This window comes from Microtus pennsylvanicus, chromosome 1, assembly GCF_037038515.1.
Source record: "Microtus pennsylvanicus isolate mMicPen1 chromosome 1, mMicPen1.hap1, whole genome shotgun sequence".
Lineage (NCBI taxonomy): Eukaryota > Metazoa > Chordata > Mammalia > Rodentia > Cricetidae > Microtus > Microtus pennsylvanicus.
Genome location: NC_134579.1, coordinates 94,243,228 through 94,266,554, shown reverse-complemented (window position 1 = coordinate 94,266,554; position 23,327 = coordinate 94,243,228). Strand labels below are relative to the sequence as shown.

General features: G+C 50.8%; 1 protein-coding gene across 1 annotated transcript in view; it reads left to right on the top strand.

Moving 5' to 3' along the window:
- The window catches only part of Sdk1 (sidekick cell adhesion molecule 1), a 959,866-nt gene extending 938,644 nt beyond the window's left edge, over window positions 1-21,222 (top strand). Inside the window, exons 41-45 of the mRNA XM_075974284.1 lie at window positions 592-756; window positions 3,412-3,549; window positions 6,498-6,618; window positions 11,628-11,757; window positions 20,828-21,222. Of these exons, the coding sequence (XP_075830399.1) occupies window positions 592-756; window positions 3,412-3,549; window positions 6,498-6,618; window positions 11,628-11,757; window positions 20,828-21,082 (809 nt within the window). The 3' untranslated portion in view covers window positions 21,083-21,222. The remainder of the gene's footprint in view (window positions 1-591; window positions 757-3,411; window positions 3,550-6,497; window positions 6,619-11,627; window positions 11,758-20,827) is intronic.
- Window positions 21,223-23,327: the final 2,105 nt, after the last annotated feature.

The following is a 23,327-nucleotide window of genomic DNA, read 5'->3' as shown; positions in this document are numbered from 1 at the left end:
AGGCCAGCGGGTGACCAGCTCGTGCCCAGGTGGAGTTGTCTGTAGGTCAAGAAAGGGATCTAAAGGGTCAGCAATGGGGTGTGTAGCACAGGCAGGGAAAGCTGCAAACCAAAAGGGAGCCAGGGTCCCTAAGGTGACATCAAGTGGGAAACCAGGGGGGATCTAGAACCCATGAGAATATGATAAGGAGGAGAGAGATAAGAAGATGCCACTCCCGACGATGAGATGGTTTGGTCATGCCTGAGGACCCGTTTGGTGCCAGAGCTCACATGGTGGAAGAATGAAGTCCCACAAGTTGTCCCTTGATCTCCACATGTGCCCCATGGCACGTCCATGTCCACACACAAAATAAGTAAGTGTAACAACAAATAAAGACATGGTCACGCCCCGCTCACTACACTCTGGGGATTTGCTGATCAAGGAGACACGCCTCTCCACCCGCGGTCCTCTCCAGCCTCTGGGGCTGGCACCAGATGCCCTGTCCTGGGCACCTGTGAGCTGGCCAGCCAGGCATGCAGGCAGCCAGGTGCCTAGGACTCATCTCCAGAAGAGCTGCCCTGACCTCTGCTCCATCTCTGATTCCTCTTGCAGATGAAGGCTTATGGGACATGTTTGCAAAGGACATTCCCCGGAGTGCCACCTCGTACACCGTGGGCCTGGACAAGCTGCGGCAAGGGGTGACCTACGAGTTCCGGGTGGTGGCCGTGAACCAGGCAGGCTTTGGGGAACCCAGCCGCCCTTCCACAGCTGTGTCAGGTAAGCCCTTTAAGACACGTGAGGGTGCTGTCCTTTCTCAAAAGACAGGAGCAGGAAGCAGAAGTGGAGCAGCTCCAGGGTGGAGGAGCTGCTGCAGATAGCAGTGGTGAGCACGGAGTAGATTGTACTCTGCAGCTTCTCCCTGGGGCTGCCTTCCTCAAGCAGAGCCCCAGACATCGAGCCACTGCCAAAGACACTGTACAGACAAGGTGAGATTTCCATGCCATAGCAAGAACTCAAGCATAGCAGCAAGCACTTGCAGTCTCTGCTCTGCATAGGCAGGGAGAGGGTCCCTGGGGCCTGATCTGTGAGCTCCAGGGCCATGAGGGAGCCTGTCTAAAAGGGAGATGGGTGCGATTCCTTAGAATGACACCTGCCGTTGACCTCTCTCAGCTGACCTCTCTGGCCTACACCACACACACACACACACACACACACACACACACTCACACACACGGAAAAGGATATAAAACACTGCTGGTTCTGTGAAGAACTGGTGTGAAGAGCTTCATGCCCACATGGCCTTGAACCCCACACAGCAGACAGCAGATAGAATGCAGATCCCTCATTTCTTCCCTGGGGCATCATCCACAAACAATTCTGAGATCCCACAGCATCCAAGCCAGCCATGGCTGCCATCTGAACCACAGTCAGTTTGTGACATCCTTCAGAAATGCTAGCTTCCATCACCCACTGGCCTTGCATCAGGATCCAAACCCTGGGATGAGAACTCCCCACAGGACAGCTAAGGCCTCTCCTCCCTGCCAAGAGGCAGAACTGGCCGGCACTCCTGGGTGGCCAGCCTGAGAGTCACAGAACTTGCTCTGTGAGATACTGAATGCACAGCCAGACACCCCACTTACATCCTTCGGACTCAGAACACTGTCATCGCCTGAGAAGCCCTGTGGTGTGCCATTATCCAAAGCCAATTTCCCCTTTATTCCCAGCATGCACTCATTCGTCATCCAGCCAATGAGATACTTAATGCGAAGGTCTAAGTGTTTTCTGCAGGTTTTGGCAGCTGGAGACAGACCCCCGGCTCTGCCTATAAGAGGTTTGTCATTCAGGGCCCTCGGTACCATTTAACCAGCTCACAGGGACACCCCTGAAAGGCAGGAGTGGGGGCCTGTAGGCCCAGCACCTGTAGAGAGGACATTTTCCTCTCTTCAGGAACAGAATAGAACAAACAGGAAGGAGGGCACGTGCATACCCTTTGCCCAAGCAGCTTTTACACAAAGCATTTTTGAGTAGATGGCTCTAAAGCAGGTTCGAACACAAAACCCACAGTTCAGCTCAGTTTTGCTAGGAACATAAAATAGCACACAGCCCCAGGCTTCAGGGGCTCCTGGACCAGCCGAGGAGGCCAACAGGTAGCTAAATATGCCCAGTGGCGTCAAATCCAGAGACATTGAGAGGTCAAGGTCCCCTTGTTTGTCACCAAGGGGAGCCAGGAGAAGAGGTGGCTGGGGTGGGGTAAATCCATCCAGGTAGATTTCTCCAATGAGGGGATAGGATAGTAGAGAATGATGAGGATGGTTGGGACCAGGTTGCCGATGAGATCAATGATGTAATGAAGCTAAGCCCACAGCATTTGTGGGAAGGCTGAGCCATGGAGGAGTGACAGGGTCCCCCTCTATGTCAGCGTTTCCAAATAGGTAGGATTAGAAGAGGCATGGCGGATGTTCTCAAGGGTAAGGTCACGAGTGGGAGAGGGAGGTCTGGCGTACATCCATCCTGTCCTATTTCTCTTCCTGTTGCCCTGACAAAGACACCTTAAGGGAGAAACAGTTTGTTCTGGCTCCCAGCTCAGTGGCGCAGTCCATCATGGTACGGAGGTGATGGAGGCAGGAGCTTGAGGCAGCTGATCACAGCACATTGACAACAGAGGAGCAGAGAGCAGCGAATGCACACCCAACTCCCTTTCTTCACTTAGTGTGTCTTAGTTAGGGTTTCTATTGCTGTGAAAAGACACCATGACCACGGCAACTCTCATAGAGGAAAACATTTAATAGAGACTGGCTTACAGTTGCAGAGGTTCAGTCCATTATCATCATGGTGGGGAGCATGGTGGCATGCCAGCAGGCACAGTGCTAAAGAGGTAGCTGAGAGTTCTACATCTGGATCTGCAGGCAGCAGGAAGAGACAGTGAGACATGGGGCCTGGCTTGAGCCTCTGAGACCTCAAAATGCACCCCCAAAGACACACTTCCTCTAACAAAGCCACACCTATTCCAAAAAGGCCACACACACTCATTATGGCCTGTGGGGGGTCATATTTATTCAAAACACTATATATAGCCTAGGCCCCTAGCCAGGGAATGGTGACACCCATAAGGTAAGATGGGTCTTCTGCCCTCATCAGTTAACCTGACCGATCTGATGACCCCTTACAGTGCCCAGAGGCTCCTGGGTGATTCTAGATCCTACCAAGTTGAGAGTTAAAGGCAGAGACCCCCAAGCTTTATTCCATAGAGAAAATAGAAAAATCCCTGAGTGTGGATTCCCACACCTGCTATGGAGCTTATGAAATTCCCAGAAGAGCATGTGCTGGGCTGTGATCGCCCTGACTGGAAGCTCCTCTCCCTGCTGCCAGGTTCTAGGGAGATGGCTGTCAGGAGTCACTGTGGAGCCTCATCCTATATGGTCTTTTCCGCAGCACAAGCTGAAGCCCCGTTTTATGAGGAGTGGTGGTTCCTGCTGGTGATGGCGCTCTCTAGCCTCCTCCTCGTCCTCCTGGTAGTCTTCGCACTGGTCCTGCATGGGCAAAGCAAAAAGTACAAGAACTGTGGCACAGGTATGACATCCACCTCTGTTTCCCTATGGTTACCTGGCATTTGGACATGAGGACTGACTTTTGGTTTCTCTGCTAGATCTACCAAGGTCTCCTTTAACAGTGCATAAATATTATGGAAATAAGTGTCTCAGTGGTAGAGCTGCCTAGAATCCCCCAATGAGGGACTGGGGTGTGGCTCAGTGGTAGAGCCCCTGCCCAGAATCCCCCAGTGAGGGGCTGGAGTGTGGCTCAGTGGTAGAGTACTCTCCTAGCATGCCAGAGTCCCTAAACTTCATCCCAAGCACTAGCCAAACAAGAAAAGAACTCCAGGCTGGAGATACAGTTTCTGCCCCCTTATATTAGCCATGTGTCTTACCCATGGTGTTGGACTTGCTGGGTTCTCTGAATCTTCCTTCCCACACCTCGTTGCTGTTGGACTGATCACCATCATTAAAGAAATAAACATGTAGGAGGGGGATGAAGGCAGCCACAGGAACACTCATGTGGTGCAGCTTCTTAGACGTGGAGGTCAGGAGAAGGCCAATGGAGTCATGTTTCTCAAAGGCAATGCTATGGTTGCATCTTGAGGAAGAGGAGCCGAGCAGGATGGTGTGAGGGTCAGCCTATGGATGCTGCACGGACCCCACAATGCTACACGAGATGAGAACACATCTTCACACACTTCACATGGATGCTCTTCATTGTCCTCAATTCTTAGAATCCTCATAATGACCAGTCAGACCACTTCTTAGCAACTAGATAAGAGCTTTACCTCTGCGGGCTTCTGCTCCCCACCCTCACCCCAGCCCCCGCTTCACTGCAATTATCAAAGCTGAGCCAGAGAACACAATGGGGCTGGGGAGGTAACTTAGTTGGGAAAGTACCGACTGTAAACATGATGACCAGAGATAGATCCCCAACACTCATGTAGAAAAAGCTTGACCTGGAGTGGAGATAGGTGGATCGCTGGGGCTCCCTGACCATCTTAGCTCGATCTGTAAGTCCCAGGTCCCAGTGAGAGACCCTGCCTCAAAAAAAAATGGTTGGTTGCTGGTCATGATACCCCAGACTGACCTCTGGCCTCTGCCTCCACACACACATGCACATGTATACATATGTATACACACACACACACACACCCCACAACTACCAGGCTACTTAGACCTACCTGTCAATCTGTCTCTACTTTCTAGAAAGGTCTGTCCTTACTAAAGGGTTATAGATCTGTTAATGGAGATCACAGCCACGCTAGTCCCCTGGGGACCCCTGCCAGGCATCAGTGCCGCTGGAGGGGTTAAGGAGATAGAGCACCTAAATCGCCCAGACACTAGGAATCCATCCCTGCAAGGAAGGGTTCATTCCTTTTCTTTTCTGTATAAATTCACTTCTAACAAGTGTTCGTAAATCAGATTTTATTCCTCTGGGATTTGCAGAGTATGAACGGCATGTCATTTCAATGAGTTAATGCAGATACACAATAGCATGAAGTCTTCCCATGCCTCTCTCTCCTCTTCCATCTGGAAAGCACACTAGACACAGCAGACCGGCACCTTCCAATACCCAGCCTCCCCCTAGGGTATTGATTTAACATTATAATTGAAGCCTGAGGTTGGGGCTTGTCTCCCAGAAGGTGACTTGGGGTATGGAATTTAAGCCTTTTATATCCTTGGTTGTTTCTTAGCAAGCGCCTCTTAGCCCCTCTCATTGTGTCCCCGCCAGTCCAACACCCATCATCACATCCCTGAGCAGAGGCAAACTTAGCATCAATTTACCGCACTCCCTCTAGGGTCTTGTAAGTCTCAGCATCCTGCCACATGGAAGGTGCAGGGTGCCAGGTGCAGGGAATCCTCTCAGAGTGAACATATACCTTTACCATGTCTTGGGGGTGGGTAAGACTGTCCTAGGGGCAGCAAGATAGTGAGGAACATGCCAGATAAAATCCTCACCTTCAAAGACTCTCTCAGCCCACATAGGAAGGTAGAAGACAGTCCCAGCTCCCAAGTAAATGTGGTAGTGCAAACTTCCCAGATGGAGGCTGAAGAGATGGCTCAGTGAGTAAGAGTGCTTGCTGTACAAGCATAAAGATCTGAGTTCAAATCCCCAACTCCCTTGTAATATCTAGGGCATGGCAATACCCGTGTCTATAATCCTAATGTTATGTAGGTGTTAACCTAATCTAGAAAACCCTCCACAGACATGGCCAGAGGTTTATCTCTTGGGTGATTCCAAATTCCAATAAATTGTCAAGCAAGACTGAGAGATGACTCAGAAGGTAGAGGCACCTGCTGCCAAGCCAGAAGACCTGAGTTCAATTCCCAGGACCTGACTCAACTCCTGAAAGTTGTCCTCTGACCTCCACACAGGCGCTGTAACATTCATACCCACAGAGACATACCAAATAAGTGACTAATAGTTTGTAAAGTTTAACCCTCACAGATACACATTTGTAGATGTATTTAAAAGCCTACAAATCAGTGGTTAATGCAAAGACAGAGGCAGCCATCACCACCGTCCATTTGGGACATCTTTCTCACTTTAAGGAAACCCTTTTCTTTACCCATCTTACCCATATAAGCCTGCTTTTTACTTTCAATTTCATTACAGGATTGTGAGTCTTTTAATTTTGTGACTTGTGAAACATCTGACTTCCCTGACTTTTAATGAGGGTATGCATTCTGAGCACATTTTCATAACATATTGGCAAGGATGCTGGCATTTTGGCATCGGGCAAGATAAACACTGAAATGCTAATAATATCGCTCTTCTGCTCCAGTGCTGCAAGGCACGCACGTAGCTTCGCTCCTCGGCTCGGCTCGGCTCTGACTGCCTCTCTAGCTGAGGCCGGTGCCGGGTGATTCTGGGGTCACATCTGACAGGAGCACAGGGGCTGGTGGTGCTGACTGAGCCACCCCTGTGTCACCGCAGCGGACACATTACTAAGACTATGCCGCTTTTTCCCTTGGCTCTAGGTAAGGGCATCTCCAACATGGAAGAGTCAGTGACCCTGGATAACGGAGGGTTTGCGGCCTTGGAGCTCAACAGTCGCCACCTCAATGTCAAAAGCACCTTCTCAAAAAAGAATGGAACCAGGTAGGAGGCTGGGCTGAGCTACTGAAGGCCGAATGCCTGGCAAGTGTCCCCCCCATCCACAGGCACTCACCAAACAAATTCCATATACATACAGCAAAGCAATGTGCGTCTGTCTGGTAACTCCTGTGCTCCTATGAGACGGGAGACAGAGATCCTGGAGGCTCATGGGCCAGCTACCCTGGTATGCACAGCAGCAAACAGAGTCCCTGTGTCAAACGTGGTAGAAGGCGAGGACCAACACCAGAAGTTGTCCTCTGACCTCCACGTATGAGCCATAGCACTTGCACAATTGCACTCACACACATAACATACACACATACACATATGCGTGCACGCACATGAGTGCACTTATGGTCACAAGCATGAGCATCTATACACAGATCTGGGGGAGTGCCTTCCCCGAGTAACAGATCGTAGGGTTTTCCACGTTAAGGGCGCATTGTCTCACAGAGCCAGTTTCAATATGAGTCTGCTTTTCACTGCAGTGAGACTCAACAAGGCAGACCAAAGGCTTGGTTGATCTATCGTCTGCCAAACTTACAGTGACAAACTCATTGTGCCTCGGGATGCTTGTGTCCTCTGCCACTCGGGGGCTTGAATTGTTAGAGGGGTAATGAGACCCAGAGCTAACTAAGCTGACCTCTATCTCTGGAGTAAGGGGGTCCTAGCTGCTCATCCTCTTGGCCACAATCCAGAGCACACAGACACACACACACACAGACACCCCCCCAACACACACACACACACACATACACACTACATTCATTAGGACAGGAAGTGGAAGCTAATGGCACCCAGTCCCCTCTTTCCATTTCACCTGTCACCTGTTGAGTCAGAGAAACTTGAAAAGGTCATCACAGAACTTCCAGACCAAGAGGGGCTTGACACAGGGGACTTTAAAAATTCGCTGCAGTGTTCCACGTCCTGCTGCAAGTCTGTCTCCACTCCTGAGAAGCATAGCCTTGAGGCCCATAGTCCAAGGATAAGCAGTCCTCTGTGGGTTAAGTTCCTGTGCCTACTACATAAACGGGAAATTATTTTGTGGTAATGTTGGAAGGTCCTGGCCCACAAAGGAATGTCCCCTAGGAGTCCCCCACCAAGAGAAGAATGGACATCTTGTGTCACCAAAACAGGAACCTGTGGCTCCCAGGGGAACTATTACAAATGTGGGCTAGAATGTGTAGGTACTGGATGAGGAAATCCTTCCAGAAGGGCCCACTGAAGCAGACCTCTCATCCCAGCCACTCAGGATGCTGAGGCAGGAGGATTGCAAGGCTAAGGCCTGCCTGGGCTATGGAGTGAGTTCAAATCCAGCCTTGGGAATAGAGTAAGACCCTGTCTCAAAATAAGGAGAGGACTAAAGAATAGCTCAGTAGGTGAGCATAAGCCTAGAATCCCCCGCCCAGTGAGGGCTGGGGAAGTCATAGTAGAGCATTTAGCTAGAGTCTGCCAGTGCACAACTGGGTATATGACTCAGTGTGGCATCATAGGGTATACTATCGTGTGCATGGGGTCCTGGGTTCAATTCCTAGTACAGAACAAGAAAGCCTTTTCCATTATCTCCACTTCCGCTACCTGGACAAAGGAGACTATGCGTCCTCCAGCCACCCTATGTCCAAGCAGCCTCAGAGGGCTATAGATAGGGACAGACCCACACTGGCTCTTAGATTTGTGCAGTTCCCTGGCCCAACTTGGGAGCCATAGTTTTGTGTGAGAGCTCAGGGGATTGCGAGTTTGGAAGGGTGGTGTGGACGATGGGTGCCCAGGCGTCTGAGCCCCAGGCACTGAGGTAGGTTCTGCAGAGCTAAGGTCAGCTCTTCAGTTCACATCCCACCTTGTCACTTGGCCGTCTGAGAGAGCACAGCTGTGACAATGGGTGATCTGAGACAGCCAGAGGGTCTCAGCTCAGCTGCTCCATGCTCACATAGTCCTGGAGAGGAAAGGGCTCGCTGGGCTTCATACGTTCATCCACGACAGTTGGCCTCTCTGAGAGTCCTGAACTTTCTCACAGGGTCAGGTCCCATCACGAGCCCACAGAGAGCCACAGACAAAACCAGATTAAGTCAGAAGGGAAAATTAGTCGTTTGTTCTCACCTTAACAGCCCCAGGTTCACAAGTTTAAGGGAACAAAGGGACCAGGGCTGTTTGTAGGATATCTGCATGGTGTTGAGTGATCAACCTCTGTCCTCCACATGCATTCACATACATGTATGCATGTATCACATGTATGTGCTCATGCATAACACACATGCAAATAAAAAAATGTTTAGGAGAGGCACAATTGGTTCAAAGCTCTCTGGTCAAGCAGCGCCTGCTTCCCTTGTAGTGTCTTAGATTAAAAAAGAAGAAAGATTCCTCTAAATGGTTAGATGACAAATGAGTGTATCCGAAAATAAATCATTTTTGAGGTGGGGAGAGTAGAGGCCCTGAGCTCAGCAGCCTGATGACCCGAGCTCAATCCCTGGGGTTCACATGGTAGAAGAGAACCAGCTGCTGCAAGGTGGCCTCAGACCGTCACACATATGCCATGGCGCATGCACCTGTGAGCACACAGACATACACGTTAAAAAATGAAGGCTTGGGCTTCCCTGGGAAAACTATAGCAGAGCCCACCCCAAGGGAGTCGTAATAGCCAGGATGCCAGACTCACTGGGAATAGGACTTTCCCATGCTGTCACCGAGGCTGACTTTCCTCATCATAGTGGGAAAGGTCACCTATCGGCAGCCACCCCTCAGCTTTGCCCACATCCTCAGCCTGGGGGTCCTGAATGTAAGGAGCGCCTCCCAGAGTGCACCTTGCCCATCTAGCTGACCACAGTCACAGGGACCACGGAACAGCCCCAGGATGGAGAAGATGGGCTGGATTCTGACTCATTGAACAATTTATCTATGCTAAGAAGAGATTCTCCCCCAAGTTATAACATCTCCATCTCAGTAAAGAAACCAAGGGAGCTGGAGAGATGGCTCAGGGCTTAAAGCACCTGCCATGAAAGTACTGGGACCTGAATTCAGAACCCATGTCAATACCAGGCAAGGATGGTGGCCTCCCTGTAATCCCAGGTCTCTGGAGGCAGAGGCAGGGGGTCACTGGAGCCAGATAGCTAGCCAGATTAGCCTTAGCAGCGAGCTCTGGGTTCACTTGAGAGACCCTATCTCAATACAGAAAGTGAGGGCAATCGAAGAAGACTCGACATCACCTACAGCCTTCTGTATGCAGGTACACACATACAAGCGCATGTACGCAGACATGCAAACATGCAGATATATGTGCACACAACAAACATGAAAATCATTGCTAAAGCCGGGCGATGGTGGCGCACGCCTTTAATCCCAGCACTTGGGAGGCAGAGGCAGGTGGATCTCTGTGAGTTCGAGAGCAGCCTGGTCTACAGAGCTAGTTCCAGGACAGGCTCCAAAGCCACAGAGACACCCTATCTTGAAAAACCAAAAAAAAAAAAAAAAAAAGAAAAACAAAGAAAAAGAAAATCATTGCTAAAAGATAATAAAAAGGAACAGGACAGGAAGTTGAAACTGAAGTGTGTTTGTTTTCCATTGCCGTGTGACAGATGACCGTAGTATAACACATATATCAGAGGTAGAGATTGCCCCCGCCTGGGTGGTCTCCTGCTAGGGCCACCCCTGGCCATAGTCCTTATGTCACTGGGCTGTTTTCTCAGATGAGGCTCCAATAGGCCATAATTATCTTTCAATATCACTCCAGCTCTTGGCAGAATGTGTCTGTGTGCCCCCACCCCTGCATGACTTAGGGCTGGCCTCTTCCTGATATAGATTGGGGGCTGTCCCTAGTCCCCTGCCACAGAGGTCACTCACAGGATGTTTCTTCCCACAAAGCAAGCCGGAGTTCTTTTTAAGTCTGTCTCTCTTGCTGCCCGTGGGCTGCATGCAGCTGGGGACAGCTGTGGATGGAGCCCAACAGAAAATCATAAAGTCATTTAAAACCTTGTAAGATGTGTGTGTTTGCGTGTGTGTGCATGCGTGTGCATGTGTGTGTGTGTGCGCGCGCGTGTGTATGTGTGTGTACTGGAATTCAGATCTCCAGAACTCAGTGAAAGCCAGGCGGGCTTGATGACTGCCTGCCTGTGACCCCAGCACTCAGGAGATGGAGACAGAGGATCCCTGGGGCCAGCTGATTAGCAAGAATAGCTGAATCAGTGAGCTCTGGGTTCAGCCAGAGACCCTGCCGCACAAAGCGGAGAGCTATTGCGGAAGATACTTGACACCAACCCCTGACCTCCAAATGTCCATCCACACGCATGCAGATATGCAGACGCACACATGCGCACAATACACACCAAAGAGCCGGCCACGCTTTACATTCTACCTCCTGCTAGCTAAGAGAGCTGCCTTCATACAATGCTACGTGATTGTAACAAATGGAATTGACGGCTCCACCCTTTCTGTGTGACATACTGTGACCACAGTCACCCCTGTATCCCACTAGTGACAAACCAGACACGGGCTCTGCCTGCAGCTATGGCCTAGGTATTATAGGGAGCAGTGATTGGGCTAAGAATCTGTCAATCTTTAAGGGCTAATGCCTCAAAGTCTTCTTGCCCTTGGGCCCAGCTTTGTGGAAGCCCGGGCTAGTAGGCTTTCCTAATCCCACTCATCCTCAACCTCAGGAGACTATCCACAGTTCCATCCTGATGTCAGACCACTTCCCCATAGATTCACCTTCAGCCCTGGCCAGCATGTATATCCTTCCTCTGTCTCCCAGAGTTCCGTGTGCCCTGCGTCTCCTGCTGACCCAAACCCCATGTGCTCTTATTGTTGAAAGTTCCACTTGGCCAAAACAGCTTGTTCCTAGCGCCCTGACCTTGCACGGCCCCTGAAGCCTACAGGAGCTCAGTGCTTGGAGTTCTACCTCAGCCATAACATGAAGCCCTTGGGGGTGCTGTCCTCCTTGTTCCCACATGAGCGACTTAGGAGCCCCACCTGCGGGGCTCTTTCCTGTGTCCAGAGTAACTCGTGGTGTCGTCCTGTTGTAGATCCCCACCCCGACCAAGCCCCGGAGGTCTGCACTACTCCGACGAGGACATCTGCAACAAGTACAATGGCGCTGTGCTGACAGAGAGCGTGAACCTCCAGGAGAAGTCGGTGGACGGGTCAGAGTCCGAGGTCAGTGCTGCCGGGCTTCCGAGCCGTGACCACTGTACTTGCTTCTGGGCCTGCGCATTCCTCAACATAGGTCATCTCACTTGGGGCTCACAGTCGCCCCATGGGGTGGGCAGAGCTGATGGTAGGCTGTAGAAGAAGGAAGTGCAAAAATCCGAGCGGTCGTATGGCTTTTCCCAGGTAGATAGGAAACAATGTCTATTCACACAGAGAGGGAGGCATCAACAGACCCAAGAAAGGTTCTATCCAAGTCGGGCAATTGCCTGTATTCCTCCTCTCACTGCTGTGGTAAAAACCCGAGAGAGCAGCTTCAGTAGAGCAGGGTGTGTTTGGCTCACAGTCGAGGGCACACAGTCCATCACTGTGGGAAGGCATGGCAGCAGGAAACATGAGGCCGCTGGTCACATGGAAGCAGAGAGGTGAATGCCGGTGCTCTACCTTTATATCCAGTCCAGGATGCAGGCTTAGGGGATGGTGCCACCCACACTGAGGTAAACCTAGGTTAAAAACTCCCTCACAGATAGGTGTGTCTCCTGACGGAGTCGAGGCCCAATCAAGTTGCCTCTCAATCGAAACCACCACATGAGCCAGTGAGTTTATTGGGGCTCCTTGTATGAGCTCAGATGACTCTCAGACAGCTACACCCCCAAGCAACTCTACCCCCAGTCAACTACGTATCTTCTTAATAATCTTAGGACAGAGAGGGGCCTCATGACAACCCCTCCCAAGAAGATCTCCTGGCCGTTGTGAGCTCTCCAGCTCCCTCCATGAGAGGATGTTAATGGGTTCACTCACTCCTGTGGGGAAACCAGAACTGTAATGGGGGGGGGGGCCTCCTGTGCTTAGCAACCCCTGTCTCTGTGTCTCAGGGTGGCCAGCATGAAGGGTCCAATCAGTGGTTCCACTGGGTGTCCCCAAGGGTCCTATTTGTAAGCCTCTAGAAGAGCAAGAACCACAAGCCATTTGCTGCACACGTATTCCCGGCCCACGTCTCAGCACACGCCTCAAAATCAATATTTAATCTAAAATACACTCTCACCTTCATTTTTGACCCGATTTGGGGCCTTAGTGAGCCCCGGGGCTCAATAAAACAGCTTCTTTTCAATTGTAGCTCATATACGAACTCCAGCGAGTGGGCAGTGGGTGGGCACCGGCAAGGTCCAGCTGAGCTCCATTTTACATGTTCTGTTTGCAAAGGGCGCTGGGTCTATAACACAGCCTCGGGCTCGCAGGAAACAGCAAGTAGCGGTGTCTGTCTCTGCTGGACGGCTGTTACTGAAGGCCTGTGGGGACAGGCCTGCTCCTTCTTGGCTGAGGTCAGGCGGTGTCGCCGCATGGTAACTGCTCTTTGAAGAGCAGCAGGTGAGGAGACAGCAGGATGGCCTTGCGTCAGGCTTCCTGCCGCCAGGAATAGAGCTGGGCCTTGTGGGCAGTGACCTAGCTGCTAGCCCGCTGTTCCCTGCAGTATTGGACATGTCGTCAGTGGTGACTATGACAGCTGAGTGTGCAGAGAGTTCCCTGTGCGCTGACAGGCATCACTCTGTGGTACTGAGCATAGATTGTGGGGCCAGGCCTCATGCCACTCACTCTGCGCATGCTTGGAGTCCACCTAGCCCTGTGGGTGGGACGTTCTTCCAACAGTCTCAATAATCCCAACATCTGGGAGGTGGAAAGAGGAGATCAGAAGTTCAAGGTCATCCTTGGCTGCATAGCAAACACGTGTGGCCAGCCTGGTTCTCAAAATTAATTAATGAATCAGTTCATTAATTAAAAATTTTTAAATAGGTTAATAGGACATGCCTGGGTCTGTTTCTTCTCTCAAAGGTATGAGATGGCTTGGGGTTTTGCATTTGAATCTTCAAACTGCCATCTAGATAAGAAAAACATTTTAGATCTATAGACCAGGCTTGGAGGCTAGGGGTGCTCAGTTGCTTGCCTAGCACACAGGAAACCATGGGTTCCATCCCCGGCACTGCATAACACATAACGTGTGGTAGTACACGCATGCAGTCTTAGCACTCAGGAGGTAGAGGCAGGGCAGGGAAGTTCAAGGGCATCCTCAGCTACATAGGGAATGTAAGTCATCCTGGGCTACATGGCACCCTGTATGGGGGAAAAAAAGTCTCAAACATATTTGCAAATGAGTGCTGCAGCACTCGGGGTGATGCTATTGCTTAGCAACCCCAAGTGTACAGGTGGATGCTATTGCTTAGCAACCCCTAGTGTTCAGGTGGATGCTATTGCTTAGCAACCCCGAGTGTTCAGGTGGATGCTATTGCTTAGCAACCCCAGTGTTCAGGTGGATGCTATTGCTTAGCAACCCCGAGTGTTCCTGTGTGGCGCTCGCTGGTCTCTTTAAGAGCCTGATCTACACTTCTGTTTCTGCCAACCCCTAGCTAACGGTCCAGAGCAGAAAGTGTTATGTTAGGAAAATAAGCATCAGGGCTGAGCCGCGTTGACCATTATCCCCTCTGAAGGTCAGAGTCATTCAGACTGCAGACAAAGCGACTCCTGGAATAGTGAGCTGGAGCCCCCAGAGGATGCTGTTCCCAGGGGGACAATAAATTAGCCAGGGAAAGTGATTTTGTAAACATCCACCTGCGCATCTTTGGAAACAGTACGCAGGGAAGACCTGAGTAGAGATTTATAAAAGATCCATTGGGGCTGAGGAGCTGCTCAGTCAGTAAATCCAGAGCCTGCCGAGTAAATATAGGGATCGGAGTTTGATCCCAAGACCTCGTGTAAAAGCTGGGGTGGTGGCAAGGGCTTGTAAACCAGCACTGGGGAGGCAGAGATGAGTGGATTCCTGGAGCTCACTGACTAGACAGTTTAACCAAATCAGTGAGCTCCAGGCTAGCGAGAGACCATAACTAAAGCGGAGGGTGGAGAGATGGGTTAGTGGTGGAAGGGATTGCTGAGCATGCATGGGGACCAGAGTTAAGATTCCCAGGAACTCACAAAACCCATGCATGGTGGTGCAGAATCCCAGGGTTTGGGTTTGGCCAGAGGCAAGGGAATCCCAGATGCACACTGGCTGTTGCTGAAGCCAAATCAGCAACTCCAGGTTCAAAGAGAGACCTTGTCTCAAAGACTAAAGTGGAGAGAGACAGGAGGCGGAGAGAAGACATCCATCATTAGCATTAGATACACACACACACACACACACACACACACACACACGTACTGCCCCCCAGAATTTAAAAAAAAATAATGTAGTTTTCAAGATTCTTGCAGCTCTAACTAATTGGAATGATCCCTCATACCTAACTGGTTCCCTGGTGATGCAGGGTTTTTCATCTTGCTGGTACCTTGCCGAGCTCTGAGCCTGCCCTCGCTGCAGCTCACCAAGCATTCACAGTGCAGCCTGATGCAGCACTCAGTCACCTTCTGTCCTTTCTATGGTTTCCTGGGAAACCAGCACACCAAGACTTCACATCACAGGCAACAAGGAAGAAAAGGAAGGGGGGAGGGAGGGAGGGAAGTAGGGAGGGAGAGAGGAAGGAAGGAAGGAAGGAAGGAAGGAAGGAAGGAAGGAAGGAAGGCCCGCCCAGTGGAAACTCCTTTTTGCCAGTAATTCTCACTCACTAAAATCCATCTGCATTCAAAAATAATGTCACACAAAAAAGTGGAGCTGGCAGCAGAGGAAGGATGGTATCTGGATGCTGCCCCACCAGGGAAGCCCAGGCAAGAGTGGGAGTCCACAGCAACCATCATCTGTCTGGCATCCTGTGGCCTCTCCCAAAACAATGAAGAAGAAACAAAGTGCACAGTCTTGGTCTTTCTCCCAAGGTGCTTCCTGCACAAAGGAAGAGTTCCTTCGGATTAGCTTGGAGGCCACTTGCCCATCAAACTGTACCCTACAATGGCAGTCAGTCTCTTCTGCCACAAGCACTGTGCAGATTACCAGGGCAAGGCTCTGATTGGTCAGTGCAAGGCATACACATCATTCTTTGATCCTGTGAACCAATTACTGTCCAGAATGACTTCCTTCCAAGTGATCCAGGGGTAGACACAAGAACTGAGACATGGCTATGTACAGGGCAATGGCCCCTGTATTAGTTACTCAGTTTGTGCTGTGAGAAAATATCTGACAAAACAACAGAAGGAAGGAAGGGAGGGAGGGAGGGAGGGAGGGAAAAAGGGAGGGAGGGAGGGAGGGAGGGAGGGAGGGAGGGAAGGGGGAGGGAGGAAAGACGGCGGGAGTGAAGGAAAGAAGGTAGGAAGGAAAGAAGGAAGGAAGGAAGGAAAGGTGGGTGGGTTTGTTCTGAATCACAGTTCAGAGATGTAGTCCATCATGGTGGCAGGAGCGTGAGGCGTCTGGTCACATGACATCCACAGTCAGGAAGCAGAGAGAGATGGACGCTGGTGCCCAGCTCACTTTCTCCTTTCTATTCAGTCCAGGACCCCACAGAATGACACCCACTGATGTTTAGGCTGGGTCTTCTGTCTCGGTTAATCTAATCCACATAATTCCCTTGTAGACATGCCCAGAAACTTGTTGCCATGGTGATTCTAATTCCCACAAAACTAACCATCAAGATCACCTATCACAGTCTCCTACCTGGTCCCCTTGTGACCTTAGCCACAGACCCCTGTCTGTGTATTGTCCCCCTCTTTGGTTCAGGAAATACTCAAGGGTGGACATGAGAGGTCGTGTGAAGCTGCTCTTCCCCTCATGCTGACAAAATGCCTGACTGGCTTTGGTTGATCTCATACAGGTCTGTGAGCATGGGACACAGCATACATTTGTCAGTCAGTGAGGGGCTTGCAGTACATGCATGAGGATCTGAGTCTGATTCCAGCATGGATGTAAAAACCTGGGTGTGGTACACAGAGTTACACTCCCAGTGCTGGGGAAGCAGAGGCGGGAGGAGCGCTGAGGCTCGCTGGCCAGACAGCCCAGCCAAAGTAGAGACTGGCAACTGGGCCCAGTGAGAGACCTGGTCTCAAATATCAAGATGAATGGTTCCTGAAAAATGACACCCAGGTTGTCTTCTGGCTTCCATGTGCATACACGAATTCAGATCCATATACACACGCGTGCACATGCACGCACACTTAGACACACACACACACACAAATACAGACTTCCACAAAACTGTAGCGTTCCATTATAGCCCATCAAAGGTCCAACCTACCCTTGAACCTTGTAGTAATAAGAGCAGCGTGGCTGTGTCCCCAGCACCCTGGCCGCCTGGCTAGCTTATGCTCCGAAATAACAACACACAAACTGTATTCTTTTAAACACTGCTTGGCCCATTTCTATCTAGCCTCTTCTAGGCTAACTCTCGCACCTGGACTAGCCCATTTCTTATAATCTGCTGTAGCCCACAAGGTGGCTTACCGGGAAGATTCTAGCCTACGTCCATCGTCCATCCTGGGTCGGAGCTTCATCATGCGTGCCTCAAAGAGCAGAGCTATCCCTATGTCTGCCCAGGAGAGGGGAGCATGGTGTCTCTGCTCCAGAGAGCAGCTGTCGAGTCTGAGCTCATTTTCTCCTCCTCCCAGCATTCTGTTCTGTTTACTACTCCCACCTATGTTTTAACCTATGAAGGCCAAGCAGTTTCTTCATTGCTTAACCAATGAAATCAACAGATTGATATATGACACTCCCACATCAAAACCTGCTTCTCTTTAGCCACATAAATGCCAGAAAAGAGCTGGTGGGAGGTTTGAGAAACAGAGGAGGCCTCTGGGGTTTCCTCCGGGTGGATGCTCAAAGTGCTCACGGAGGCGGAGTTTACAGACCATGGTTCCACTGGTGACTCCTTCATTGCTTGGTTTCATTTGAGCCAAGACCCACCCCTACAATCTCAGTCTCCCAGTATCCTATGGACAGACAGAAATTGTCCAGCGTCCACAGGTGCTCTATTCCCACTGCTATTGGCTGAGACTCCCTGTGGGCGTGGCCTGAAAACCTCATTTGAATTTGTTGATCTTGGTCCTCTGAGCCAGAAGATACCAAGAAGGGCTGAAGCTCAAATTTTGCATGTCGCCTCGAAGGAGAATAAAGTTAGCCCCAGTTTCTGAAACTGGTGAACCAAACAGCCGTCACCCTATCCTGGGGGTGCAGTGAAGTCCCCATGAGAAAAGAGATGGCTTCTGTGGATCTCAGTGTCCTCCCCCAGGACTTTTAGAATCTAAGACAGCATCTGCAGACTTGACAGCATCCACACTGAGTCCTGCAGCCCTGCTCTCGCCTGTCTCTGTCCCTTGTCTTCAAGTCCCAGTTTACATAGAGCATTGCCTCTTAAGCGTAAGGCCCCTAGAAATTGGCTGGAGGTTATATCTTAGACACAACCACAAATCCTGGTCCCAGGGGCCCCGCTTGGAAGTATGGAGACCAAAAACCAAAAATGGGGTGTCCAACAGGGAGCCAGGAGTTCACTGCAGACTCAGTAAGATCTGCTTCAGCCTCTGCCTCCTTTACTGATCTTTTCCATGACAACACAAAGAACAGAAAATAATTTTGCCTAAGTTAAGAAATGAGAAAACACAGACCAAGTCAGACATTGCTTTGCCTCGCACCTGTTACCCCAGAACCTGAAGGCTGAGGCAAGAAGATGGAAATCACAGAAGGGGAGCCAGCCTGCTCCGCACAGGGAAACCTTTCTCAAAAAGCAGAAGGAAGGAAGGGAAGAGGGGGAGAGGGAGGAAGGAGGGAATAGGGAGCGAGGGAGGAAGAGAGGGAAAACTGACTGATTACTTCTTACAGGTGTTGCTGGCTTATTATATAAAATGAACCTGAGACCCTCAGCATCTCTGGGAGCCCAGAGCTCTTCCGGTTGCTGCAGAGTGTGCTTGGACACCCAGCACTGGGGCAGATGAAAATGCAGGCACTGGCATATTCCAGCAGCTTCCCCTGCTGCCGTCTCTACACCTCCCCAGGCAGCGTGGGTCTTGGCAAGAGGCCACTGAGGTGCCCTCCCCACCTTGGACATGCTGAACTTTTCTCTTTGGTCCCCAGCAGCTCACATCTTGGTCCCCTGCAGACCAAAGGCCAGGAGCACTCCCAAGCCTTCACAAGTGTGAGGCAGGATAGAGAGAGAATGACAGAGGAGAAAGGAAGGAATGGGAAAGGCACACCCCCCCCGACACACACATACCCTGGAGTCTCCCCAAAGCTGAAGTCTCCCCCAAAGCTTCCCACCAGCTAAGAACTAAGAATTGCAGCACGGCTGGGTGGTGGTGGCGCACGCCTTTAATCCCAGCTCTCGGGAGGCAGAGGCAGGTGGATCCCTGTGAGTTCAAGGCCAGCCCGGTCTACAAAGCAACTTCCAGAACAGATGGACTGTTACACAGAGAAACCCTATCTTGACACCCCCCCCCCCAAAATTGCCACATGATTAACATTTACTGTGAAGCTTGTGGACATAGCGACAATATTCCTCCCATATAAAGGTATCTTATATTAAATAGCAGTGAACCAGGCTTAAGGTTCTGAATGCATATAACATCAGGTGGGGCCTCATTCCTCTCCCAGACTTTTTCCGGGAGTCTCAAAAAACAAAAACATCCTACATCCGCTGTGCTAGTTTTACCCTGTCAACTGAAGGCCTGTCAGGTGCCACTTGGGACCCACCTGTGACCTCATTTATTTTTCTTAGCAGCCCTCTGAGGATAACAGCATCAAACTCCACCAAAATGGTGGGTGGGGGTATTGTAAAGATGTAGAAAGGCGATTCTTCCCTAAGAAGCCCACACCCATGCTCAGGATGTTCTGTGCACCCCCACTCCACCCCACGCCTTCTCTTAATCCCAGAGCTTCTGATCAGTGTTCAGAATAACTTGTAAGGGGCTGGAGAAATGATTAAGAACATGTACACTGTTTCTGCTGAGACTAGATTTTGGTTCCCAACACCCATGTTGAGCAGCTCACAACCGTCTCGAACTCCATTTCCAGGGGTCTGCTGCCCTCTTCTGGACGCCACACAAGCTGCGTGTCGACACACACCCACACACACACTTAGACACATACATGTGTGAAATTGAAAAGGAATCTTTTCATTTTTATGTGTATGGGTGTTTTGCATGCATATAGTCTGTATCCATGGATGTGAAGTACCCAAGGAAGCCAGAAGTAGGTGTCAGATCCCTTGGAAGTAGAATTACAGATGGCTGTGAGCTGCCACGTGTGTGCTGGAAATGGAACTCCAGGCTTCTGGAAGAGTGGCCAATGCTCTTAACCACTGAGCCGTCTCTCTAGCCCCCAAATAAAACTTTTAAATATTTATCTTTAAAAAAATAAACTCCAACTTTGGCTGTGAAGACAAGAAGACCCAAGTTTAGGTTCTGAGTACCCACATAAAAGCTGGGCACATCAGCATGCCCAGCATGGGGGGGAGGCAGAAACAAATGGATCCCGATGACTTGCTGACCAGCCAAGGTAAAATGGCCAGCTTCAGGTCCACGGAGAGCCCCTGCCTCAAAATAATAAGGTGGGTGGGAAAATAGGAGACAGCATCTTTCTCTGCCTCTCACCTGTGAGCAGATGGATATATAAACATACACATGCACAAAATACCACTCAAAAATAAATAAATAAAAATTAAAAACTCCAACTGTGCTTCTCACTGACCCAGTCCTGAATTTTTCTGCAGTGAAGCCACAGATCTGTTTCGCCTGAATGAATGTGATGGAGCTCAGTCAGTGTGCTGGTTACTTTGAGTGGATTAGATACTCAGTGGATTAGTTACTTTTCTATTGCTGCGATAAAACACCGTGACCAAGACAACTTATAGAAGGAAGAGTTTATTAGGGCATAAGGTTCCAGAGGGCTTAGAGTCCATCTCTGTTCTGGTGGGAAGGCAAGACAGCAGGTGGGCATCACTTCAACTACCATAGGCTGCTCCGGGAGACACAGCGCCACCAGCATCTGCGTTTACAGACACTGGGCACTCTGTAGACCTCTCCCAGGACGGGAGGCAGCATAGGCCTATCCTGGGCTTCCAGGAAGGTGACCCGCAGGCCACCCCCACCTCGGGTGATTAATGGGAGTCCCCCTGTTTCCGAATGGCCCTCCCTCACCAGCTCCCTTTCCCCCTTTCACACTGTCCTTCTGCTCCATCCTCAGGCCTCCGACTCGGACTACGAGGAAGCCCTGCCCAAGCACTCCTTCGTCAACCACTACATGAGCGACCCCACCTATTACAACTCCTGGAAGCGGCGTCCCCCTGCCGCAGCACCACACAGATACGAAGCGGTGGCCGGGGCCGAATCGGGCCCACACCTGCACACGGTCATCACCACGCAGAGCGCGGGTGGAGTCTACACACCAGCTGGCCCTGGAGCTCGGGCCCCCCTCACCGGCTTCTCCTCCTTCGTGTGACGTCACGCCACCATCAGGGTAGACGGTGCAGAACTTCTGGAGTCTATTTTTGTTAAGACAATCAACTCCGATAACTGAGCTGAATTTTTTTTGTTTCACACAAAAAGAAATCATAATAATAATTCTGATAAGCGATCTTACCTACTGGTGAAAACTAGGTTTCACTTAGGAAGGTTTTTTTTAATGGCTTTTTGTAACATCGCTGCAGGAAGCAGGTTTCTTTGTTTTCTTTTCTTTTTAAGAGAAGGTATCTCCCTGGTGCGATAGCTCGGCACCGCCGGCGGGGGCGCTCTCGACACACCCCAACCCTGGGCTTCTCTGGCCTCCAAACTATCTGGGAAGGCGAGGACTGGCAGGAGGGGGCGGAGGGGGACAGGTAAACGGCATCCGAGGCCACTTCTCTCTCTACCTCCTTTTGGAGAACCAGCCAGCCTGGATTACTTTCTCCATTTTAGGACAACTTGAGGCTCCTTGCTCTCACCCAGTTGATCTTACCCCCCGCCCCCCAGGTTCTGTCCGGTTCTCACAAGGGTCCACACAATGCCACTGGCGCGCAAGTGGCATCTAGCCCTAGCCTTGGAGGGCTCAGCTCTGCAGTCCCACTTGAGGGTGGCGCAACCCTGGGGCTTCCCATTTCTCTCGCTCTTCCTCTGTTCTCTCAAACTGACAGTTACAAGAACAGGAAGTCCCTCCCCCAACTGGCTCTGGAGGCCACCCAGGCCCACCCACGGCCAGCCAGGTCCTTCTGGTGACCACACGACACACAGCACACAGCCCACCCCCGCTGAGCAAACAGAGGAGCGGAGACGCGTGTTTTTGCAGTTGCTTGTGGCAGTAGCAGGTGTGCATTGTTGAACCAGAGTATTTTTTAAACCTTTTTATCTTTTCTTAAACTATGTCACATGAAATGAATGCGTCTTTGCTGTCTCCAGGTGCCTTTTAATTCATTGTTCAGCTTTGTACGTGGGAAAGACGAGAAGCGATCGTGTGTCTCCAAATAAAACAATCGGCTCTGAGAAACCAACCTGGGCCGCGCGTCACCTAGCACACCCCATACCGGCGCACAGTGGGGACAGCCCTCCCCTTCCTCCTCCTGATGTCCCGCTTCTGATCCCTGGTGCTGCCCCCTCTACCCTGCCATCCAGGGCCAGCTTTTTAGCCTTGACAGGTTTTCTTGGGGGGAAATTTTTTTTTTTAATTTTCATTGTTTCCATGGTTTTGGCTAAATGCAAAGAGTACCAGCTATGTGGCACTTAGTGGCCTGCCACCCCTAGCTTAGGTCCAGGGTGTGGATGTGACCAGCTGGCTCCGGCCATGCTGTGCCCAGTGCTGCGGAAGCTCCACGTGCCCACATCCTGGAGCACTCGAGTGGGTGAGAAGGCTCTGTCTACCCAGGGATCTTGGCGCCCAGAGAAGAAGACTAGCTGTTTAATGTCACCAGCAGGGGACTTTGCAGTCCTTTTGCCTTCCAGCAGAGGCAGGGGACATGGATCTTGTCTTGACTCAGATGCCTTGGAAGTCGCTGGTGTGGTCCCAGGACACAAGAAGTTCTCCTTGGGGTTTTAAAAAATATATAGGCCTTTCAGTTTTTCCATAGTTAAAAAAAAAAATCTCAGCCCTCCTCTTTCTTCCTCTTCTCCTCCTCCCCCTCCTCCTCTTTCCCTCTTTCCCACTAACTTCACTTATCCCTCCCCTTCTTTCTCTCCTCCCTCTTTCTTATACTCCTCCATTTTATCCCTCCTGCCTTTACTTCCTCTCTCCATTCCCTCCCTTCTCCCTCCTTCCTCTCTCCCCTCTTCTCTCCCTCCCTCCCACCTCCTATTGTTCCTTCTGCCTTTTCCTTCCCTCCTCCTTCCTTCTTCACCCCCTATCTCCCTTCCTTTTCTGAGCTGAAGGGGAAATAATTCTAAACCAAAAATCCTAGACACTCTGCCAAAGCCACTTCCGTGTGGGGACTGCCACCCTCGTGGTCCATGGGAGTGATCCTGTGTCCACGTCAGTGGACAGCGCCACCTCCTCCCTGGCCCCAAAGGAGCGAAGTGAACAGAAGACGCATGTCACCAACTGAATGTCTGGAAGGTGGCGCCCACCAGAGGACAGGGACCAGGCTGGCTCCCATAGGCTTTGCTGTCTTTAGCCATAAGGACTTGGTTGCTTTAACTGATGGGGAATCCTTGGAATGGTGTGGTCCGAGGTGAGACTTCTGCTGTGTTTCCTCACGATGACTTGGCAGTTTGCAGCACTA